Source organism: Ochotona princeps, chromosome 18 (assembly GCF_030435755.1).
Source record: "Ochotona princeps isolate mOchPri1 chromosome 18, mOchPri1.hap1, whole genome shotgun sequence".
Lineage (NCBI taxonomy): Eukaryota > Metazoa > Chordata > Mammalia > Lagomorpha > Ochotonidae > Ochotona > Ochotona princeps.
Window position 1 is genome coordinate 28893881 of NC_080849.1, and position 24639 is coordinate 28918519.

Here is a 24639-nt window from a genome sequence, read left to right on the forward strand (position 1 = left end):
TGTTAAACTTGTGACTTGCTAAAGGACTATATACTATAATATGGGGAAAAATGGTAGGAGAGGAAAATCGGGAAAGAGAAATTGAGGCAGAGGGAAGAATCCCTTTACCTACAAAACTGAAACATGGAAAATAATAATACTACATAGATAAAGAATAGGATATAAAGAGTAATACCATACTAACACTCATCATGAAGAGTATGCTCATAACATTAGATAGTGAACTTTCTAGCACAAAAATAACATTAGGGATTTAAAGGGTTATTTCATAATGATAAAAGGGTCAATACATTAGGGGGTAACAATCTCTGAAGGACCTAAAAGTAGATCTTAAAAATATCTGAAGTAAATCAAAGGAACTGTAACGAGAAAAAGACAAGTCCACAGTTATGCATAAAAAGCTTAATACAATTTTCTTTAGAAATTGATAAAAAAAACCACAAGTAGATAAAAAATTAATATGCACACAGAAACTTGGAACCTAACACCTGAAGAATCATTCACCCATTTGCACTAGAACACGATAATGGAATATACAAACTAAACAGATGAACAAAAATTCAGAAAACCTCTCTCCCTATTGGCCATTCCTCTTACTTAAAAAGTCCCTGTTGTGAGAAATTAGTACTGTCTTTAATGTAGGATCCTGTAAAACTAGGGATACTGAAGAAGTAGGTACCAGGTCTGAGAATCTGCATTTCCGAAAAGCTCATAGGTATTGCTGCAGATGCTGACATGCAGACCTGAATAAGGTACTGGAGTAATCAAGGAACTAGAGAAAACATGGGATAAATGAACCTAGGGTCACTTTAGTTATTCCCACTCCTAAAAAAAGTCAATAACAGAAAGAAAAGAATCCACTTTTTGAAAAATTCTAATGTGTTTTCTCATGGTATTCAGCATTTTACATGCATTATATCTCATTTAACCTTCACAAAAATTTCATTAAGATATGTACTATTATTCTAATTTTTCAGAGAAGGAAGAGAAGTTTAGTGAGGTCAGTGATTTGCACCTATCATAGTTTGATCAGCTGGCTGAGCAGAGCATAGCCATAGTGAACACTAAATCAGCTTCACAAAATTCCTTTACATACTACTTTCACCCAAATCAAGATCATTTTTAGATTTCATTTTCTTCTGAATTCTCTTTCCCCATCTTCACTATAAAGACCTAAGCATCTGCAAGAAAAGTTAGCAGACAACTTTTGTAATTACTGTTCTACACTTGAGCTGGCAAAAATTAATAAATATGTACATATCCATCTGCTACCAAACACCTTTTCAATGACTTTCTGCTAAGCCGTTTAATATTTTACCTTAAATATCAACTGATACAAAGCAAGAGACCTGAAAAACTCATTTAGCTAAGTGATAATTTGATGAAAAATGAGTATGACACAAACTGACAATTTCCAGAAAAAAATCAATATTCTACATTTTATTTCAAAATATTTTGTGATTGGTATGTATTATTTTTTAAATTGGGAAAAAGTGGGTCATCTGCAAATATAAAGTAAAAATCACATAAAAATACTATAAAATCAAGTAGAAAATTTTAAGTAAGTTAAAAATTTCAGCTGAATAAGGCATAAACTATCAAATGGCCCCTGAGTATTACCATATAGGTAAAGTCCTCCCAAATGGTTCATTATCTTATGAATAATACGTGACTTCATATAGAATTTTCAAAATGTGTTTATTTCAGTGACAGGCAGACACCATCAAAAAGCTCACATTCACTGGTTCACTTTCCAGATGCCTGTAATGAACAGGGTAGAACTAGGTTTCAAGCTGAAAGCTGGGGAATCAATCTACACCTCCAGGGAGAAAATAACTCAGGGTCAACACCACTGCCTTCCCGGGGCCACAGCTGGCGGGACCCAGGAGTCAGGAGCAGTAGTCAAAAGTGAATCCAGGAAAAAAAAAAAAGTGAATCCAGGTTCTCTAAAACAGTGTGCAGGTGTCTCCATAGCCTCCTGCTAAGAACTCTGAACTACAAAATTTGTACAAAGAAGCCACACAGAAACATAATTCAAAATTCTTTTATCCTTTGAAGTCAGGAATTGGAAACCAGTTAGGTCTCACTCAGAAAACACCTCTTTTACTTCCTTCAGGCTGGTAAATTTCTACAGCAACAGACATTCAGGGGCAAGCTGTCAGATTAAATGTCATGGCACTGTAAGACCAAATAAATAGGCAGATGAAAATTTCATTTCAATGTTAAACCTTTTTCTGGAAAAGGAAAAGAAACATATAGGGAGGAAAAAATCAAATGCTATGTTTCAGTAACACAAAATGTATTTTCTACCTTTGGGATGTTGGGACAAATCATCCTCACCAAAAAATTATTGTTTATCATTCAATTAGAAATAACTTGTAAGAGCTGAAACTATTATCTCACTTCTAAGCAAGGCTGGATTTTCAGATTTTTTTTTTTTTTTACTTTCATATATGATATTGGCACTAACAGATTTGGTAACAATGAAAGCTGTATCTCCCTAGATAGAAGGGCATGCCAAAGATTTCCACACAGGCAACTAAAAGATCTCAGCAGCATGAAACATATTAATGTCTGAGTGTTTTAAGAGACTGCACAAAAGTTCATAGAATTCTGGGGTAGAAAGGACTATGAGGCCCAGCACAGTGGCCTAGCGGCTGAAGTCCTCGCCTTCAACACGCCGGGATCCCATATGGTTACTGGTTCTAATCCCGCCGGCCCAGCTTCCCATCCAGTTCCCTGCTTGTGGCCTGGGAAAGCAGTCAAGGATTGCCCAAAGGCCTGGAAACCTGCAACCCTGTGGGAGACCCGGAAGAGCTCCTGGCTCCTGGCTTCGGATCGGCGCAGTACTGGCCGTTGTTGTCACTTGCGGAGTGAACTGTCGGACAGAAGATCTTTTTCACTGTCTCTCCTTCTCTCTGTATATCTGACTTTCCAATAAAAATAAATAAATCTTTTTTTTAAAAGGACTATGAAACTCTACATTCACAGCAATTTCTTCACAATCCTCACCACACTTCCTTCTTGGTAATTCCTTAAAGAACAAAATTCCTTGCAAATTTTCAGTTGCATCCTGACCGTTAAGCCAAATATATTTCTATCCAAATAATCCTTTTACGCAGCATCAGTTTTGTGCTATATCAGTTCTAAAATATTTTTAGCAAGTAATTTGGGGCAAGAACTCCTCTCAAAGCTTCTTTACTCTATCTTGCCAGACTGCCAACCTTGCATTTTGAACAGTGCAAAGTCAGCTCTAGCACTGCAGGTTCACTAACAGTCAACAGTAAAATGCTGCCCCGTGATGTCCAAACACAATAAGAGGCCCACAAAGACCAAACAGGAAAAAAAAAAAGGCTATTGGCCTCATGTCCATCCTGCCAATAAAAGACATGAGTCATCTCACTAAACAATTCTTTAGTTGGAGGTTCTTGTTTGAAATTTTCCAGGTATCTGACTGACAGCAGCAAGAAAAGCATCCACAAATATCAGAGGCTGATAGTACACACAGATACCCAGGAGGAAGGAGTATGTCCACGCCTTTTATATTAATTCCGTTGCCTCGCCTGACACGCCTCCCCACCATGTGACTCACTTCTACACTGTACACTGTCCGTAATTATACGAAAAGTGAAGACGTCCATGCCCACGAGCATTAGCATAAAGCTTCCTCTACATGGGCATTATGACCCAGGTTAAGACTACAGAAACAAAAATACAGAAAACACTTTAAAAAACAACGAAACACCATGTCTGACACAAATCAAGGTACTGAAAGCCTGCCTCTCAAGATCAGCATTTCACAAAGAGAAGTCTACATATTCATAAGCAACACAATCTTTACTAAAACTCCTCCAATTCAAGAAAACAAAACACATCCTATAAGGTTGGTAGCTATTAAAAATGAAGTATTTTGAAGAGACAATCAGATTAAAACATTTAACCCTGAAGGTTTTATTCATAAACTTTATATGGAGATGGATTCTGTATCTCAAAGTGCAGATTTTAAAAAATTTCCTTTGCCATTTGGCGGATGGAAAAGCATCCCTGATTTGTATATTAAAGCACAAGCATCTGTCCTACTGATGATATTCTAGGGAAGCACATTAGCATAAAATTTAACGATGTCAAATAAGTGGATGTGAAATAGGGACTGCGTAAAGACACTATTTCCAAGGCTGACAGAAACATCACTGTTTAGAAATGCAAATGAAACCATTATGTTCAATAATTATATGAAAATATGAACAGTTCAGCATGTTTTCCAGCCCTGATGGCGGTTAATGGGATGTACGCTTATGTAAATAACTACTATTAAAGCTAATGCTGAAAAAAACTAATAAATTCATACTAAAGCAACTGATTTAGTATGCTTTTAAACCCCAGCAGTGCTCACTTATTAGAAAAGAGTGCATTATTATGTTTAGAACTCATTACTGCTACAAGTCACTGCAACTCCATCAATTACCATGCATTAATGAAAATGGGACAGATACAAAAAAAATTATTGCCTATCAGCAGTTTTCTTTAAAGACAAAATCTAGGGGTATTACCATCATGGGGCCTTGTAGGGAACTTATCCACAAGATGATTTTTATTACTAAAACACTACTCCCAATACTATCACCCTAGGATATTTTGCTTGTAGGACTGAATAACCTTTAGGTAAAATCATCAGCATTTTATAACAAGATTGACCATTTTAGCCTCAATAAGAAAAATCCTATTATTTGAATCACACTTTTTAAAAAGTTACACACTGTCCATTTTTTCCCTTTTTTAAAGTGCATCTTTTAGGAGGGGATGGAGAAATGCAGTGGTAAATCCTAGCAGTGTAGAGGACATATAGCTTCACATCAAGATGATAGCAGATGAAACAGCTAAATCCCACTCAGTTCTACACTTACGTCTCAGAATTCCATACAACCAAGGCATTGGGTTTTTAACAACAATCCTAAATTTTAATGTTGGCCTCAAGCTGTACTTCCTTGAAATATGTTAAATATTCAGTACAAGATACTAAAACTCCTTGCTGTTTAAAATTCAGGTTTAGCTGGCATCTCACAGCAAGGAAATGCTGACAGAGCAGAAATTCAAATACAGAAATGCCTTTGCTCTCAATCTACTGCCAACTTTCACAATTACTCCATTTCTTTAATGTAACTAACTTAACTGATCTTGCAAACTTTTCTAGCATTCAGGAAAACAGGAAGCACATTAGCACCTACCAATGTCAAACATATTTGCTAATTCTCAAGCATAGTCTTGTTATATATAATGAGGATACATTTATTATTGAAGTATAACTGTCCCATAAGACTACTCATTTGTATATATTGCATATTTTTCATTCATCTTCCAAAGAGTTTCTCTTGCAATTTAGATACACTGTCATCAAATGATGTTACAGTGCTAGATTACAGATCTCTAGCAGAAAAGTCCCAAGCTTCTTTCAAAAGTGAAATGAGCTATGATGAAGCAACTCTGGTTTAACAATTCATTTCTATGGCAGATTATTAATGGACTACAATATATTGTAGATTCTCAGTATACAATAGCGTACAACATAGAAATTATGTTGTATGATGGAACTAGACAATAAATAACAGAATGTGAAGTACCATGAATAATCAGAGTTCATTCATGATTTAAACACAGAAAAAAAACTTCTTACTAAACCATAAATAAGAGAAATTCTTCAATGTGATAAAAATGCATCTAGCAAACTCAAAAAAGCCTACAGCTAACATCAAAGGATGAAATATGAGAATACTTCAAAAGTTCATGAAACATGAAATTAAAAGGGAATTCTGAAATCTGCATGATTTTTGTTATAGGCATTTTACATGATGTCTTTAAGGACCTTTGATAAGAATGTATTTTTCTAAGCCTTCGAATAAGACATTTACTTATGATATCTAATATCTAACTAGAAATAATAAGAAAAGGAAAGCATACAACGAATAGGGAAAACTCTAATTGACTTAATCTGAGGATGACATAACTGTACATAAAATTCAAAGGTCTCTGTAAAATAGTTACTACAGTAAATAAGGATTTAGCAAGGATAAAAAATATAAAATCATGCGGCAGGTATTTGTGGCAGTGGTTAAGATACGGCTTGAGATGCTGGATCCATTATCAGAGTACCTGGATTCTAGTCCCCATTCTACTCTCCATTCCAGCTTCCCGCTAATGTGCACTCAGGGAGACCCCAAATGATGGCTCAGTTAATTGGATCCCTGCCAACACTGGCTACTGTTTTGGGGAAAACATCTGTAAAAATATTTAAAATCAACCAACAAAAATAAATACTGCTTATAAATTTAATCATGAAAAAATCAAAACAAATGCAAAACTTTTCAGGTTTAACAAACTCTGTTATGCTGCCTAGAATATATAGCTTAAGTTGCCAATATAGAAAAATCCCAAATGGATGCCAGTTCATGTCCCAGTTGCTCCACTTCCCATCCAGCTCCCCACTTGTGGCCTGGGAAAGCAGAAGAGGATGGCCCAAAGCCTTGGGAGTTTGCACCCATGTGGGAGATTCAGATGAAGTGCTTGGTTCCTGCCTTCTGATTGACTCAACTCTGTCTTGAGCTGAGTGAACCAGCAAATGGAAGATCTTTCTCTTATTTCCTTCTCTAGGTAGATCGCCTTTCAAAAAAAAATAAATCAATCTTTTAAAAAAGTTAATAAACAAAAAAATTCAGCAGTTAGTTTTTCCAACGTCATTCAGCTACAGTTTAGTGGCAGCACTAAGCCAAGCATCCAAGCTTTATAACTCTTGGTGCTCTTTTATTTAATATACATCAAGATAAGTCATCCTTGAGGCACCCAATTTCTACAAACAGGATTTTCAAATTATTTTTATTCAGTAAGAGAAAAGTTACCCTAGTTGCATCTCAAATGACATTTCTGCCATCTCAGTTACTACAGAACATTACACAAAGGATTTACTTCTGGATGCTGTGGCATCTGTTCTGATGTCAAACTAGTCTTCATGCTTTCAGCTTGGTACATCCTTTCCTTGGGATTATTAATGCGAACAGATGTGGCTATGTGGCAACTTTTCTGTGAACTAAGTATTCTGTTTTGTCACTATATCATAAACTCTCTAATGACAAACTTCATCCAGTGCAAATTTCTCTCTTGGGGCAATTATTATTTCTAACCTTCTTTTCTGTTGGCTTCATTTATCTTCCTCTTTCCTCCTTGATAAACTCCTGAAATTTCTGTGTGTTTACCAGCTTTTGTGTAGAAAGAATCTTCCAGATATGAACATCTACTCCTCTCCTCCCACCTCCAAAACAAAACAAAAAACCAAAAACACATACATTGCAATTACTAGTTGAAAAACAGGCTAACTGGAACAGAAGCATCATCTTCAGATATCTCGATTTTTCCAGGATAAGTTTATTTGGAAATACAAGGGCTGCTTGAGACTACTGTGAGAGGGAGGGGCTCCTGCTCCTTTGGCTTTACTCTTGACAAACCTAAGGATTCAAGAAAGTAAGATTCAGCAGATTGGGATTTCTGCAAAGAATGAAAATTCTTAATGCAAAATTTTGATAACTAAAATGCCTCAAACTCTGCAGTTTTGAGAATACCAGACAAGTTCATAAGGTTTCAGATTTTGGAGCACTGGTTAGCAGTGTTAAAAAAAAAAAAAAAAAAAAAAAGGTGTTTTTGGGTCTGGCATGGTGGCCTAGTGGCTAAAGTTATCACCCAGAATTTGCCAGGATTCCATATGGCAGCCAATTCATATCCAGCAGCTCCACTTCCCATCCAGCTCCCTGCTTGTGGCCTGGGAAAGCAGTTGAGGACGGCCTGAGGACTTGGGACCCTGCACCCGCATGGGAAACCTGGAAGAAGGTCCTGGCTCCTGGCTTCAGACTGTTTAAGCTCTGGCCATTGGTTTCACCTGGGGAGTGGATCAGTGGAAAGAAGATCTTTCTCTCTGTCTCTCCTCCTTTCTGTATATCTGCCTTTCCAATAAAAATAAATAAATCTGGGCCCAGCGTGGTGGCCCAGCACTGTGGTTTAGTGGCGTAAGTTCTCGCCTTGAATGCACCAGGATCCCATATGGGTGCTGGTTCTAATTCCAGCAGCCCTGTTTCCCATTCAGCTCCCTGCTTGTGGCCTGGGAAAGCAGTCAGGGACAGCCCAAAGCCTTGGGACCCTGCACCTGTGTGGGAGACCTGGAAGAGCTCCTGGCTCCTGGCTTCGGATCAGATCAGCAACGGCCATTGTGGTTATTTGGGGAGTGAATCATCGGATGGAAGATCTACCTTCTGTCTCTCCTCCTCTCTATATATCTCTGACTTTGCAATAAAAATAACTAAATCTTAAATAAATCAATAAATCTTAAAAAAAAAAGAAAGGTGGTTTTTTCCTTTGTTTTTCTTGCTATTGTTTGATGACGGGAAGGTAACAATCCTTACTATCTTTTGTATAGGGAAATTCATTTCAGAAAGTGTTAACTTCTATTCATTGCATGAATATACTGAAATTATATCTACTGCTTTTGAAAAAAAACACAGAACTTGGAGATGCAAAATACTGAGATACTAGTTTTTAAAAAAAGAAATAATCTGTAAGTCTCTACATGTAATAAAAATATTACTATTTGAGTCAGTGAACTAATCATAAGTGAAGTCCACTCTAAGTTTAAGAACACTAAGAAATACTTTGCTATTGATTAATAATAAAGTCATTCATTATATTCTTCACATCTAAAGCAATTGTAAGCTGAGGTATGGCAAATGGACTTAGCTGAAGAGATTCCACCAGAACAGTCCTTATGGTGGATCCCTAATAGAAAAGGATAAATACAGTAATGAACACTCTTGAACAATAATTATATATATATTATATATATACATACATATATATGTACACATACATATAAAGTTACTAAGAGTCTCAAACAATAAGGCAGAGACAAATCCCCAAATGCCTAACTCATATAAATACAATACAGAAGTGATCTTCTGGTATGGTATGTAAGAGGCCTACATCACACGGAGTATCTAGGATCCTATCCCAGCTTCCCTGCACTCAAGTGAGACTTAGACTGAGTCCTGGGCTCCTGGTTTTGGCATGGCCCAGTCCTGGCTGTTGTCAGCAGGTGCAGAGTGAACCAAACGGCGCCTCCCTCATTTTCTCATGTGTGTATGAGTGTGTGTATTTATCTACATGCCTGTGTATGTGCCTCTTTTTCTCTTTCCCTTCAAATATTTTTAAAAATAAAAAGCAATATTAAAATTATTCTTGATATGTGCATTAACACACACAACCAGGAGTATAAAAATAAGGGAAAATAATTAGAGGATTACATCTGAAAACACATCAAAGTTTAAAAACAGTATCATTTCTACAAAGGGCAGAAAGGCCTTTTCATCATATCTAAAATGAAAAAATAGCAAAGAATTAAATATGTGTCAAGTACTGTATTAATCTGCTAAGGCTGCAAGACTGAGTGTAAAGCAATAAAATTCATCTTCTCACAGTTCTGGAGCCTGCAAAGTCCACCATCAAGGCATAGAAGGGCCCAGTTTTTAATAAGGGCTCTTCTGGCTTTCTGTGTCATTACTGCCTCGTCACAGGTGAGAAGAGATGGAGAAGAGATCTTTATTCTCACAAAGCCATAGTTCTACTGGATTAGGGCCTCACTGTTACGACCTCTTTTAATCTTTGCTTCCTAAAGCTCTCTTCACTCACAGTAACACTGACAGGTAGGGCAAGGGGTAGAAGGGAGGGGGAAGGGTGGGAGAAGCAAACATATTTCAATCTATAACAAATATAAAAACAAAAAAAAAACAAATTAACAAATGAACCTTGATAAGCATGTAATAATGGGCAGTGGAGCTAAAAGGAAAAAGTACAACCTCCTCTCAGAATACCCCAAATAATGTAAGGGTTAGTAGTTAAATAAATGCTTCAGATTTTTAAAAATATTTGTTTCATTCTCACAGAAAAAAAATAATAAAAATCAGAAAGGTACTAGGAGATATAAGGTAGATCTCAAAAATTTCTCCCAGCCTTGAAACAAAAAAGTTCTTTCAAGTATAGAGACTCCTTTAGCTAGAAAACATTTTCTCACTCCTATTCAAGGCTAAAGTCACTGCAAGTTGACTTAGTCTTCTAGAATGTCATTGAAATGTCCCTACATTCAATGATTCCTCTAAAGTCACAATTGTACAAAAAAGATGAAGATATAAAGCTCTAACATTTTGTCTCTTACTCAAAATTCAAGAAGCATTGTTGCTAGTGCTCCAGAGCTGACCTAAATCATCTTATAAAGAAATATAAGCCACAACAGTGGGCACAGGTAGGAAAGTTAAGGGATCAGTATTAGAAACCATTATCAGGAAAGATGACTAAGGAGACATCTTGGAAAAAAAAATCAGCGAAAAACAACGACAAAGAAATAGAAATAAATTCTAAGAAATAAGAAAAAGCAATGAGACAGTCCAGACTAGTTATGGAGGTACTACAAGGAAGGCCATATCTGTTTTGGTTTCCTTGTTTGTTTTTTTACACTAAAAAGGGAGAGTTTGAATGACATACTCAGGAATATGCTCTTGATCTTCCAGGCCATGAAAAGCTACAGAAAGTTATTAAAAAAAGTGAAGTGATGTAATAAAAATGGTGCTTGGCTTCAGACTGTCTCTGCTCCAGCTGTCACAGCCATTTGTATAGTGAACCTGTGGATTGGTATCACTCTCTCATTGTGTGTGTGTGTGTATGTATGTGCGCACATGCCTCCTCTCTGTAAATCTTTCAAATAAATACGTTTTTAAAAGTAACTTAACCACTCCTTTAAAAGGATTAAGCATATGGATAACTTTATATAATCTAAAAAGCTTCCACAAATACTAGTCATCATTTCACCTTTTACTTAGCGTTAAGATATAAACATTGTAAGAGAAGAACATCTGTCTTCAAGAATGGTTTAGGGGCTGGTGCTGTGGGGCAGTTAGTTAAGGCAGTACATGAGACACCAGCATCCCAGAAAAGGGCCATGAAGGAATCCCAGCAACTCCACTTCCAATACAGCTCCCTGCTAACAGCCTGGAAAACCAACAGAAGATGACCAAGTGCTTGGGTCCCTGTCACCTATCAGTAAAACTCAGACAGTTACTGGCTCCTGGTTTAGGCTTGACCCAGTCCTGGCCGCTGTGATCATTTGGACAATGAAGCAATGAATGAAAGATTTCTCTCCTTATTGCTCTCTCTCTGTAACCTAATCTTTCAAATGAACAAATCTTTTAAAAAACTGATAAAATAACTATTAACAACTGAATGTTTCCTTAAGTATTTATTTCCCTGCAATACAAATGAAAATTCATTTCATCTGTTATTCTGACTTAAAACAACATTCCAGGACGATATACAATAACAATGGCCCTAAATCTGCTAAATTTCCACAGTATCATAGAACAAATAAAATGAGCTCCAAGCAGTGTACCACCTACAATTTGAAAGAGATAATGACAGGATTAGTGAAGCAGTATGTTCTAGGGCTGGTTAAATGGAATAAATTGGTTATAGTCAAGTACACAGAATACTAACACTAAATAATTTACTTTGTAAATGTGTAAACAGGAGCCCAATATTTATTCAAAACAAAATGGCTAAGATTCATCAAAGTTGATGAATTCTCCCACAGCTATTTCCATGACTAAATAATCTTCCTCCCTCCCTTTCCTTATGAAGAGGCAAGACGAACAATGAAAAGAATCCTTTCTCTTAAAACCCTGAAATTCTTTTCAATACATCTTTCCTTGCTCACTCTCCCTCCCTACACAATTCCACCCAGATATATGAAAGACAGCACTTTCTACAGGATGATGCCCATCCTGCAGATAATACAAGAGATGACAATCGAGGATGGTTATCTTGTTGCTACAGAAGTCAGTTGTAAAGTTAACAGAAAGCTTTAAACATCTCAAGTATTTAAAATGAATATGCTTTTAAAGATTACTAGATAAAATTCTTGTGAATTTCTCTAATGCATTTTCAGCGCAGATACACAAAGACATTAAAGAAATTCTAAAATAGTCCTCAAAAAGAACAGTTAGCTTCTTTAAAATTCTTCCTTCCTAGGATTTCTAAAATGACTGCCTATGCAAAGTGCTAAAGCCTGTGACCAAATATCATCAATTTTCTTAATACCAAACAGAAAGATCATAGAAAATGAAATAAAAATAAAAAAACCAGAAATATTTCTGACATTTTGGTTTCTAGGATAGGAAATTAAAATCTGGTGTCCTCCCAGTGAGCTTACTAGCAGGGTAAATGGCAGAGTGTTCCTTTTTCCAAGGGATTAGAAAATAAAAGCTGGGAACAAACAGATTTTACTCTACTACTGGTTTTCCAACTAGCCTAACCACTTGCATAACCTGATGAAAATTATCAAAATCTTAGTAAAAACAGGCACAGAATTGAAAACCAGACGAATTAGTCTTCTTATCCTTTATCCAAATTCATAGCAGTCAAAATGATAATTGCTATCTTTTATTCAACTCCTAATAACTGCAAGACACTTTAAGGTTCTTATGCACAAATTGTTAAAAGCCAGTCAAATTTCAACAGGCAAGTAAATAAAGCATTATTCATTACCTAAATACTATACATTAAAAAAAAAAGTAGACTCAGAGGAACTGAGTTATTCAGTCACTCAGGGCAGAAAGGGGATGTTGGAGACTCTGAGGCCCACGTTATTTTCATCACTGTCTCTTCACTGGCTATATCAATGAGTTAAAGACAGCAAGTCAGCAAACATTAGACTCTCCTTCTGCAAACGTTTGATATTGCTCTTGATCTGAGTTATAATGTTTTAGAAACCCAAACAGTTCAATCAATTTTTCTAATGGTTACATCCTGTCTTTTATTGTTATATGTTACATGCTACTTGTTACTGCCACATACTACACGAATGTTTCAGATTTACTGTTACTGGACAATCAGAAAGTTTCAAATTTCTCTCTTGTCATAATTATTCAGCCAGACAAAATCAACGAGAATCATCACATTGGTTGGCTTTGCAAGTAGTATGTTCATTTATATAAACTCTCAAGAAGTAAACTGCTGTTCAAAATCTAAAAATTACCAAGAATCTTGGTTATTTTCATGATCAATTCTTAATTTTTTGAAATAACAAATCCTTTAACAGTTCTATTCTAATGCAAACACGTAAAATTTACTCTCTAGTATTAGTATTTGTATTATGTTGCAGTGGCGTGTATTTACTTGTTCAGACATACTAGATTAGAAAGTCAAATTACTAGAACTTTTAAGACAAAAATCTCACCAATTTGGTGTAACACATCCTTTTTAAAATGTCAAAACTCACAATTTATGAATATAGCTTCCTACACTGAAACCGACTTTAAAATGAGTTGAAATTATCTGAGTTTGAATCACTCATGATAGATAATTTATCTGTAGTCAAAATTATACTGTTTTAAATTACAGCCTCATTTTATATTTCTAAGTTTTAGAGAATTTTATGTACTGTAAAGTCATCTATATTAACCTTTGGCAGCTTAATTCTGGTAAAGGAGATTTGCACCTGAACTATCTACTTAGGTAAAAATAGTGGACACTACTGTCTTGTACCATATCTTTCTCCCACCTTTGACAATAAAGTTCTGCATGTATCACCTAGCTTTGATGGTTAAAAAAAATTTAAACTGAGTATGTTTACTAGGTCTTTGACAATGCTATAATATTTATTTCGATCTTCATTTGTGAGCCCAGTGCTGTGGCGCAGAAGATCAAGCTGCTGCTATGACAACAAAATCCCATGTGGGCACTAATTCGAGTTTCAGCTGTTCCACTTCTGATATAGCTACCTGTTAATGAGCCTGGATAACACAGCCTAAGTAGTGGGTTCCTGTTATCCACTTGGGTTGTGAAGCCAGGTTTCAGCCTGGCCCAACAGTAACTACTGCCATTTTGGGAGTAAATCAGCAGATAGGAGATTTCTATCTCTGTCTCTTGTCACTCCTTTCACTGTAACTGTCCCTTTCAAATAAATAAACCTATTTTTGAAAAAATTGCTCATTCATAAAAAGGAAAAAATGACCACACCAAATTTCTTCCCAGCATGTAAAAAAAATAGGTCTTACCATGCCACAGGTCCAAGTTAACTTTATGTACATGCATTTTCTTCCATGATTAGCTTCTGAAAGAAAGAAAGAAAGAAAAGAAAAAAAAAAGAAAAGAAAGAAGGATAGATTGATTTACTTATTAGAAAGACAGAGATAGACAGAGAAATGTTTCATCTGCTGGTTTACTCCCCAAATGGCCAAAATGGCCAGGGTAGGGTCAGGCCAAGCCAGGAACTAGGAACTCCATCCAAGACACCCAAATGGGTAGTAGGGGCCCAATCACTTGTACCATCTTCCTTTGATTTTCCAGGGACATTGCAGGGAGCTAGACAGAAGTAGACAGCTGAAACTTGAACCAAGTCTCCTTTGGGATCCCACTGTTGAAGGCAGCAATTTAACCCTCTGTGCCATAACACTAGTTCCCATCTTCAGCTCCTAAGGTAGATGATGGGAGAGCAAACTTTTTCTGTGCAAGGTCACATAATAAATATTCCGTGCTAGGAGAACTATAGGGTCTTTGTTGCACTATTCTGCAACTGGAGCACAAAGCAGTTACAGACAACACATACAGAAATGGGTGTGGCTAGACTTAGTAGGCACCCTACAGCATTTAATGCAGAGCCCGAGTTTGCGTATCCCTGGCCAAATCATGAAGAAAAGCAGGAAAACATTGCCCCTACAATCAACTGGGGTATGTTAATACTTAGCCTTCACAGTCATGCTAAGTTTAGCCTTTGTCAGCACTGAGAAGAAATAATATTCATCTATTACTTGCTACACGCATTATAGTCCACCAAAACTAGAGTCTACCTTTCCAGACAGACACGCAATTCAAAGTATCTAAAAAGACAAACAAGGACCACTCCAACTGGTGGCTAGGCTTTCTAAACTGTCTATTACCAATCTGACTCACCTCTTTCTGTGAATGGTTTGGGAGACTTTTGCTACAATATAAGTGCTTTTCAATTGTCACATCTATAAGGTCTTATTTTTATGATTTCAGAGTAGAATTCCTAAGGGCTGCCAGAACTTTAGCTAGAAATAATACCAAATACAAGGATGTTTCAGGCTCAATTACAGCAGTGGAAGAGAAATAAAGTTCCAACATTACATCTTAATGTTCAAATTTCTTATTGTCTTTTTTAGTTGACAAATATGTGCTTTGCAGCATAACAGCAGCAGCTGAACAGCTGGACAGCTTGTCAAGCACAAGGGAAGCAACGGCACATGCTGGGAAGTGTCGTTTCCTCTGCCTGGAAACAGCAGCACATGCAGATTTATTCCCCAGTATAAATTAGAACAATTATTTCTCTGGAGTTTATATTTCCTTCATGAAAGAGTCAAACTTTCTGTGCGTTAGAAAGAGGACTTTCAAAAAGGATATCTTCCCTTTCTTTGATGATCAGTTCATTCTGTTCTTCCAACTGCCGGATCTTCTTCTCAAACGTTTCCTGTTCAGCTTTCAGCCGTTCTTCTGTCACTTCCTTTTCTTCACTTACTCTGAAAGAAATACAAAAATGAAAACTAAAACTGCCTAAGTGAATAAAACTAAAAATATGCTTGCACCTGCAGTCCACCAAAACTAGATTTCCTCCAAAGGTAAGTGAAATTCTTCAGAGATACTCTAAAAATCGTAGCATTGTAACAAAACACACACATGATTTGACATCAAGAATGTCCCTACTTGTCACAAACATCTAAAGTATGGAAACTCTCATGAAGGAATTATAATATATAACTATAAAAATATTCCAACCCATAAGGTTTCATTTATTCATCATCAGAATTGGCATAATCAATGTTTTGATGAAAACGATTTTCCTACCTTTATTTAAATTCTATCAACAAAACAGACAACATATATATTTTAGTACATACAGCCAATTTTACTTTGGGGGGCGCTAATAACCTTTATTCATTGTTATCATGGTAACTGAACTGAAATAAAAAGATGGCATTTGTGTAAATGAAGGTTTGGAGCACATTATTAGTCTAAAAGTGATTACAAAGTTTTAAATACTGAACTAAAAAATCTGTAATGTTTGATACTATATCAAACTGTGAAGGAATTCTAACTACACGATTTAATCATATCTAAAAGGGATAGTTTTCAACAGAAGTACAAAGAAAAAAAAATTGGGGTAGACAACATTGATGTGTAGTAGATTATGCTTCTACCTGTGGTTCTGGTATCCCATATGGGTGCTCAGTCAAGTGCTGGCTGCTTCACATCTCATCCAGCTCTCTGCAAGTGACGTTGGAAAACAGTGGAGAATGGCCCAAGATGTTAGGCCCCTGCAACCATATGGGAGACCTGGAAAAGTCTCCTGGCTCCTGGCTTTGAACGCACTTAGCTCTGGCCCTTGCAGCTATTTTGGGAGTGAAGTAATAGATGGACTATCTCTCTCTTTCTGTATATCTACCTTTCATATAAAAATAAATAAATCTTTTTCAAAAAGAAATTTTAAAACAAATCTCAGCAATAAAATTTGTTCTCATTTATAAAGCAGAAAGAGAGAGAGGAAATCAACCTTCTATCTGCTAGTTCATTTCCCAATGTCCATAGTAGCCAAAACTTGGTCAGGAAGAAGTCAAGGATCCAGAACTCTGTGCAGACTGCCCATGAGTGGCAGGAACCCAAGTGCTCCATGTGCTGCCTCCCAGGGTGCATATTAGCAGGAAGTTGGATCAGAAGTGGAGGAACCACCATTTAAATCAGGTATTCCAATACAGGATACAGTATCTCTAAAAGCAATTTAACTGCTAAACCAAAAGCCCAGTCTATTCCTAAAATTTATAATCACCTGAAGCATTTATTGGACGCCCCTAATCTTCATGCTACTCAGCACCACAGATGTTAACCCTGAATTTCTCTGTTGTTGGAACTTAATCCTCCAAAAAAGATACTTATTCTAAGAGGACACAGGGATAACTTAACAAAATGTATATGGAATCTAAACCTTTTCTTTAATCCACTAAATTTACTTCCTTCAAACTACTGTAACATCAGAACAACTTCCAAATAATATGAATTCTTTTGCTTGCTTGCTTTCAGATATATGAAAATCAATTAAATAAACTAATGAAAATTAGAATTTTTAACGTTCAAGAATTCACTCTATCTTATCTTCAAAGTCATTTGTGTGAAATCACATAACAAACAGTACTTATCAAATAAGTACTTCTTTCTTTCATGGTATTCAAGTCATTTCCAAAATCATACCACTTATGTTTCACATATAGGCTTTGGAATGGGATGCAGGTCCTTCTTTCTAAGAGGGTAATCTCTAAGAATGACAATATTTACAAAGAATACAAAAAACTAAATATATAAGGCCTTTTGTATAAAAAATAATCACAATAACTGTATTTAATAAACTGTATCCAAAAGCAAACCAGAACACAGCCCTCTGTAGTTTCTATCTGAACCTAAAAAGCCATGAAAATGAAGAATGCACCAGTAATTTATTCCATTACCAAGAAATGTTCCAGAGCTACCAAAAATTATAAAAAAGCAGAACATCAAATTCACTTCAACATTAATCTAAATACAGAGATTACTGCTCAAGCCTGGCTAGGTCCAAAAATACATGTGTACAGCAACATTTATTCATTTTCTTTGGTGATGCTAAGGAGCTCCAAGAAGACACCCAAGGGGTCAGGGAGGGAAAAAATATTTGTACAGGCAAATTTACAAAGCCAGCGTCTGTAATAGGTTATACTCAAAATATAAAGTGCTCCACCCTACATTTAGTTTCTAAATTTGGTTTCTGGGTATGCTGGAAATATTTGCTGCCACATTATTTGGCAAGTCTTTAAGATAAAGATATTTTCCTTTATGCTGCTATGATTAGACCATCCTTTATTAGCTATCGTGCTCTGGAAAGCTATAAAATTAACAAGCTATATTAAGAACAAAGGGTAACACTTTTCATTAGGCCTATCTAAAGACACACATGGCTTGGTTGTGGCAAATTAGCATAGCGAATATGAGTAAGTATATTAATATAGACAGACTTGAGATGCAAAGAATCTGTCAATAAAGCAAAATGTATTTACTCTGATATTTGTCTTACTGTTTAATTCATGTTCAACTATTTCTAACAAATTATATGTACAAGAGATATTTATATTCATGCTTTCCTAAAAGTCTTATATTTTACCTTATACATGCATGCACATTTTCTACTTTCGTCTATAGAACTGTCAAGTCTATTTTAATGCAAAATGTCTTCCCTAACACACTTGTTCTGAAGGCTTTAAGAAAAATTAATGTTCATTTATGGCTTTGCATATCCCTGTTATTTTTCCAAACACTCCAGGAATGGACACTTTTACACTAAGTAAAGGACAAGGTTAACTCAACAAAGTTTCTATTACAGAGGGAATTACAGCTCCATTGACAGTCAACCAAGTAAGTTTCTCCCCTTATTTAATAACTCCTATTTGGCAGTATCAGATTTGAAGGAGGAGGAAACACAATTGACAGCATACCTAGTAATCAAAAGAATATACTGTTCTGAAGCAAAGAAAATGTGAAATGGAAGGGATTTCACCTAGAAATAATTCAATAAAATAATCTTAGCTCCCCAATGGTAAATTTTAATATCTGGTTATCATTGAAATGCACTGTTAAGAAAATGGGTGATTTCAGAAATTATAGTAATCCATGTCTGCAATCCTGTAATAACTGCAAATTAGTATCTCTTATGACAAAGATGCAAAAATCCTCAACAAAATGCTAGCCAGCAGCATCCAGATACATCAAAAAGACTGTACACATCACAATCAATTGGGATTTACTCCAAGAATGCAATGTTTGCTTAACATCCAAAATCAATTGATTCCATACATCTCATCAACAGAATAAGAGACAACGCTCACATGGTTATCTAAGAAAATGCAAAAAAACCTGTTAAATATCTATTGCAAATTATATTTTTTAAAGTATTTTTTTCAGGTAGTCCCTGAGAAGGCATACTGAAAAAGCACATCACTTCTGTTGCATTTTCGTTATATATGCATTATTTGAATCAAGGAAAAACATTATAAAAATACACAATGAAAAACTTTGCATGATATACAACTACTGTTTTTAAAGTGTCAATTGGATGGAGAAGATTAAAGCATGTGGTAACCAAATAAGATATGATGTACTAAACTGAATGAATAAAAAAAAACAGAAATAGTTAAGTGACATTGGTGAAATATAATAAAATTTACAGTTATGTTGACACAATTTTATTATTGTTAATTTCCTAGTTTCGACCAATTTTATTTTAATGTGAAATGTACAGCAAGTTGGGTGAAAGATGTATGCAAATTGTATTGATAATCTTACCCCTGTGGAACTGCAATATCCACTGGCACACACAAGATCTATGCTGGGAACAGGCCTGGTTGGGGAGCTAAGCGGATGCCCCACTGGTGAGCACGAGGGCTAGAATGGAGGCAGCAGTCTGGGCTGTACATGGCTCCCTCAGCATGTGTGTGGCCTGGGTTTGGGCAGTACCAGACTGGGATAGAATCCAGCACCCACTGATACTCGTGAGAGCCAGGGTGGGTGTATAACAGGCTGAGCTAGGTCTTGGCTCCTGCTGAACCATGTGAGAGCTGTGTCTGACATGGATCAGATATGGCTGAGCAGTTAACACCCAACAGTAAGAACCAGATGGGTGCGGGGCAGCTGAGCCAGGATAAGAGATGGACTAAGTCAACTTTGGCCAAGAACAAACCGGTGTGTGTGAGATCTGCTACTGGGAGGAAATCTGATAGAGGAGCTTGGGAAACTCCTTTGTTAACACACAGTCCCTGCAGGTAAGCGCAAGAATCAAGGCAAGAAGCAGCCCAGGCCAGGTTACAGTACCTGCCAGTACACATGTGGGTCAGATATGGGGACAGACTAGGCTGGACCAGTTCATAGCATCCATTGGCAGTTCTGAGAAGCAGGGTGGGTTGCAGAATGGTCTGGGTTGAGCAACAAAACCAGTCAGTTCACAGTAACAGTACCAAGGTAAGGCAAATCATGCCAGTCTTGGCACGGTGGGTGAAAGTCTGTGAGCCCTAGGGTTGGGGTGGAGTGAGGGTGTGGCAGGGCAAGGGGCATCTCTGGCTCGGGTCCTTGGGTCTGTCGGTGCATTGGGTTCAGGGTCTGTAGTTGACTCAGGTGGGAGGTCTGGCGGGGCCTGAGGCCCACCTGCAAGGTGGGTGCCGGGTCTGTGAGCCCCAGAGGTGGGGGTGGTGGTCTGGGAGGACCCGGGTCACTTGGCCTAGGTGCCTGGGCCTGCTGCGTGGTGGATGCCAGGCCCATGAGCCCCAGGGGTGGGGAGGGAGTCCAGCAGGGCCAGGGTCACCTGACACAGATCCCTGGGCCTGCCAGAGTGGTGGGTGCCAGGTCCTATGAGGAAAGGTAGGTGAGGGGGGCAAGGGTGGGATGGCATGTTAAAGTAGGACTTTACTTTATTTGCAGCTTTTACTATAAGATTGTTTTAGTATCTCTATAATTTCAAATTGAAATTAAAATTAAATAGAAAAGTATCCTCCCAACTGAATAAAGATACAACCTTTCTAGCATCTGCAAGAACTAATACAAAATATCACTCAACAGTAACTGTCTATATCCTGGATGAATTAAAAAATAATTCAAAAATTACCAGAAGAAAAGCATTTTAACATGACAAAATTGAGTATCCTTTCCAAATGCTTGGAAACAATAGATCATTACATAGTAAACAATTAATGCTTATTTTTCAACCCAAACCTGAAAAGTAATACATTAAGGATAAAGTTAGAAAGCATGAGCTTGAAAATGTGCAATTCAAGCCAGTTCCAATTTTGAGGCATTACCCTAAATAAGTAGCATTATTAGGATTCTTGAGAGCCTATGCTCTTCACCTTCTTTTTACAGATTAGCTCAACAATTCTCCCTTCCCCTATTCACTTCATGTCTAAGAAATTTTAATCCATTCAATAGAGATACACGAATACATGTATATAGCTATGAAAGCAATAATTAGCATATAGTTGTATAAGCCCATGTAAGAAAGAACATTAAAATGCAAACCATCTGAGAAATGACTGATTAGCTCCTTCACATGGATGCCTATTATATACATATTAGCTATGGCCTTTCAACTATTCCTAAAAAAAATGTCTGAGAGGGTGGTGTAGTAGTGTAGCCACTGTGGCGAAGTGGCTAAAACTGGGTGAGGTGGATATCCATGCGAGAGAAAGATGGTGACCCCAAACTAAGACTCAGAACTTAAGTTTGGTGCAGAGATTTATGAAGGTCAAGAGCAGCTGAGGAAGCATAAAAAATGCCCATGGTCTGAACCCAAGAAGAAGGGGGATCTCTCATAGCAGCCTGAGTGTAAAACATAATAGGGACAAGCACAGTGTATTATATTCCTAAGCACAGAGAGAGCAAAGGTATTCTCACAAAGGAGTAATTGGACATTGAGCGAAAGAGCTTGATGTGGGAAGGAAGAGAGCATCCTTACATGTAAGGAAGCAAGCAGAACAACACAAAAGCTGGAGAAGGGAAACAGGGACTTACATCCCTGATGAGGGATGTCAAATCCTAAGCAGAGCAAAGAGACTATCCAAGCAGTGAGGAAAGTCCAGCACAAAGATCAGACCATTTAAGCAATGGGTATCTAGCTTGGACTGGTGTGTGAAAGCACAAATGGGGAAAAAAGGCATTCAAGGGAGGGGAATGGTGGCCCGGGACAGGGAGTCAAATAAAGGAAGGCTGCACAGGAAAGGGAGAAACAGCAGAAGTGGAGGATTAATTATATGTTGGATTATTAAACAAAAATAGGAAAAACTAAAGACAGCAGAAATAGGTTTTGTCTTTTTTATTTTTTGTTTTTTTTTTCCAATAACAAAGGAGTTCCTGGTTCCTGGGTTTTCCTGATCTAACCCCAGTTGCTGCTGGTATTTCTGTGAACCAGTACATGGTCAATCCATCTCTCAGCCACTTGCTCTCGCTCTAACTCAGCCTTTCAAATAAATGAATAAGCAGTAAGCAAATCAGTAATATCAAAACAAGAGGGAAATCTCCAAGTACATGAAAATTTTGAAAAACAGTTCTAAGTAATTCATAAGTCAAAGAAGAAGGCTCAAAGAAAAACTTGAAGAATACATGAATGGATGAAAAAGATTCAGCAAATTAAATTTTGGGAGCCACAGCAAAAGCAGTGATTTAGCATTATAGTGTTAAATGCTTACATTAAAAGAAAACAGACTCCAAGTTGTTGTATTAATAAACAGGAAAACACAATTAACCACAAGGCAACAAGAAGGGAAGAAATAATATAAATAAAAGAAAAAATAAAAATCAATGATACCAGAAAAACCAATAAAACAAATATCTGGGTCTCTAAAAAAATCAATTAAATTGATAAATCAAGCAAGACTGAGAAAAAATGAGAGAAAAAATACAAATCAACCATCAGAAATGAGGTGCTATGACTCCTGCAGAAATTAAAATAAGCTAACACTATTAATAATTTTATTCTCATAAATTTGGCAACTTGGAAATGGAACAATTCTTGCAAACCACAAATCCTAAAGCTTAACCAAGATGAACTAGGTAACTTGAATAATCTTGAAATAGAATTTTTAATTAAAAAGTTCTTCAAAAAGAAATCTCCAGGCCCAGATGGCTTCACTGGAGAATTCTAGCACTTAAGGAAGAATCAACATCAACTTTCATAATTTCTTCCATTAAGCAGGAAAAGAGGAAATATTTCCTAATTCAACTTTATGAAGCTAGCACTGTTATACCATTTAATGAAAACACACTAAAATAGAAAAAAACATGCAAAAACCTCTTGAACTTTGATATAAAAATCCACAACAAAAAATAGCAAATTAAATCAGGCAATGTAAAAGACAATGATTGATACTGAGACTTATTATAGATATTCAAAGTTGGTCCAACAGCTAAAAATCAATTGATATAATCTATATCTACAGGCTAACAAGGAAAATGGGATTATATCAATAGATGTGGAAAAAAGCATTTAATAAAGTACAGCATGCTATCTCTTATTCTTTTAAATTTAGGAACAGAGAAAGTTAACAACTTGATAAAGCACATCTACAAAAATGAACAGCTACCAGTGTACTTAATGTGATGAGCTACTTTCCATTTGAAAAATACAGCAAGGATGTTCTCCCACCATTTTTACTCGCAGAGCACTGTAAGTCCAAGGCAGCACAGGAGTTAAGACACAAAAGTCATATATGTTGAAAAAGATAACTGTTCCTAGTTACAAATGACATGATAGTCCACCTAAAAGAACTGCAAGAAAATCAACAGAAAATCTCCTAAAACTAGTGAGCAAGTCTAATAAGGTTTCAAAAAATAACTCAACAATATAAAATGTAATCACAAATATGTAAAAACCAAAATTAAAATCACGAAATCATTTACAAATAAAATATGTATGCATAAATATGACAAAACATCCTTAGCAATTGCATCCTAAAAATCACCAAAATCTATTGAAATAAAACTTAAAAATCTAAATAAACAGATACACAATACAGACTGAAAGATCCAATACAGGGGACATAATTGTAGTACAGCAAGTTAAGCCACTGTGTGGAACACTGACATCCCATATTCAAGTGTCAGTGGGAGTCCTGGAATGTCTGTTTTTGAACCAATATCATGCCAGTGTGCTTCAGAAAACAAGGGAAGAATGGTCCAAGGAACCATTGAAAGCAACTTAAAAAGTTAAGAAAGACTGAAGTTGTAGCATAATAGGTAATGCTGCCTCCTATAACACCAGCACCCCACATGCGTGCAGTTTGTGTCCCAGCCACCCTACTTCTTTCTGATTTAGCTCTCTAATGGCCTGAGAAAAGCAGTGGAAGATGGTCCAAGCATATGGGCTCTGTCATCCACAAAGAAAACCTCCTTGGAGTTCCTGGCTCCTGGCTCCTCGCTTCAGCCTGGCCAGTGGTTAGGGGAATGAAACAATTTTTTTTAAAAAAAGGTTATACTGGGAATAAGTTATGAAAGCAAAAATATTATTATTCCAATTACATGAGATTCCTACAAGAGTTAAATTCATAGAGATACATAGTAGCATTACAGTTCTAGAAGTATGAAAGAGGAGAATAAGCTGCTATTACACAGGTACAGAGTTGCAGTTTGAGATGATGAAAATGTTCTGGAAGTGGATGATGGAAATGGCTGTACAGAGCAATGAATATTAATGCCAATGAATTATATACACTTAAAAAGTATTAATTTAATGCTACACAGATTTTGCTACATACTCAAACACATTACTATGCTGCATCAAAGAAGCTAGACGATAAAAGTCATTTCTATATATATAGAATATAGTCATTTCTATATGTCGCATCAGAACATGTAAAACCAAGCTGTAATGACTGAAATAACACTACTGTTTGCCTGGAATGGGAGCTAGAGAAAGGAACCCGAAAGATCTAGCAGTCACTTTTTGGAGTTAAACAATTGTTTTATATTTTAGTAAATGCATTA

General features: G+C 36.5%; 1 protein-coding gene across 1 annotated transcript in view; it reads right to left on the minus strand.

Moving 5' to 3' along the window:
• KIAA1328 (KIAA1328 ortholog) overlaps positions 1-24639 on the minus strand; it is a 208911-nt gene that overhangs the window by 169806 nt on the left and 14466 nt on the right. Inside the window, exon 5 of the mRNA XM_058676791.1 lies at positions 15502-15617. Within this exon, the coding sequence (XP_058532774.1) occupies positions 15502-15617 (116 nt within the window). The remainder of the gene's footprint in view (positions 1-15501; positions 15618-24639) is intronic.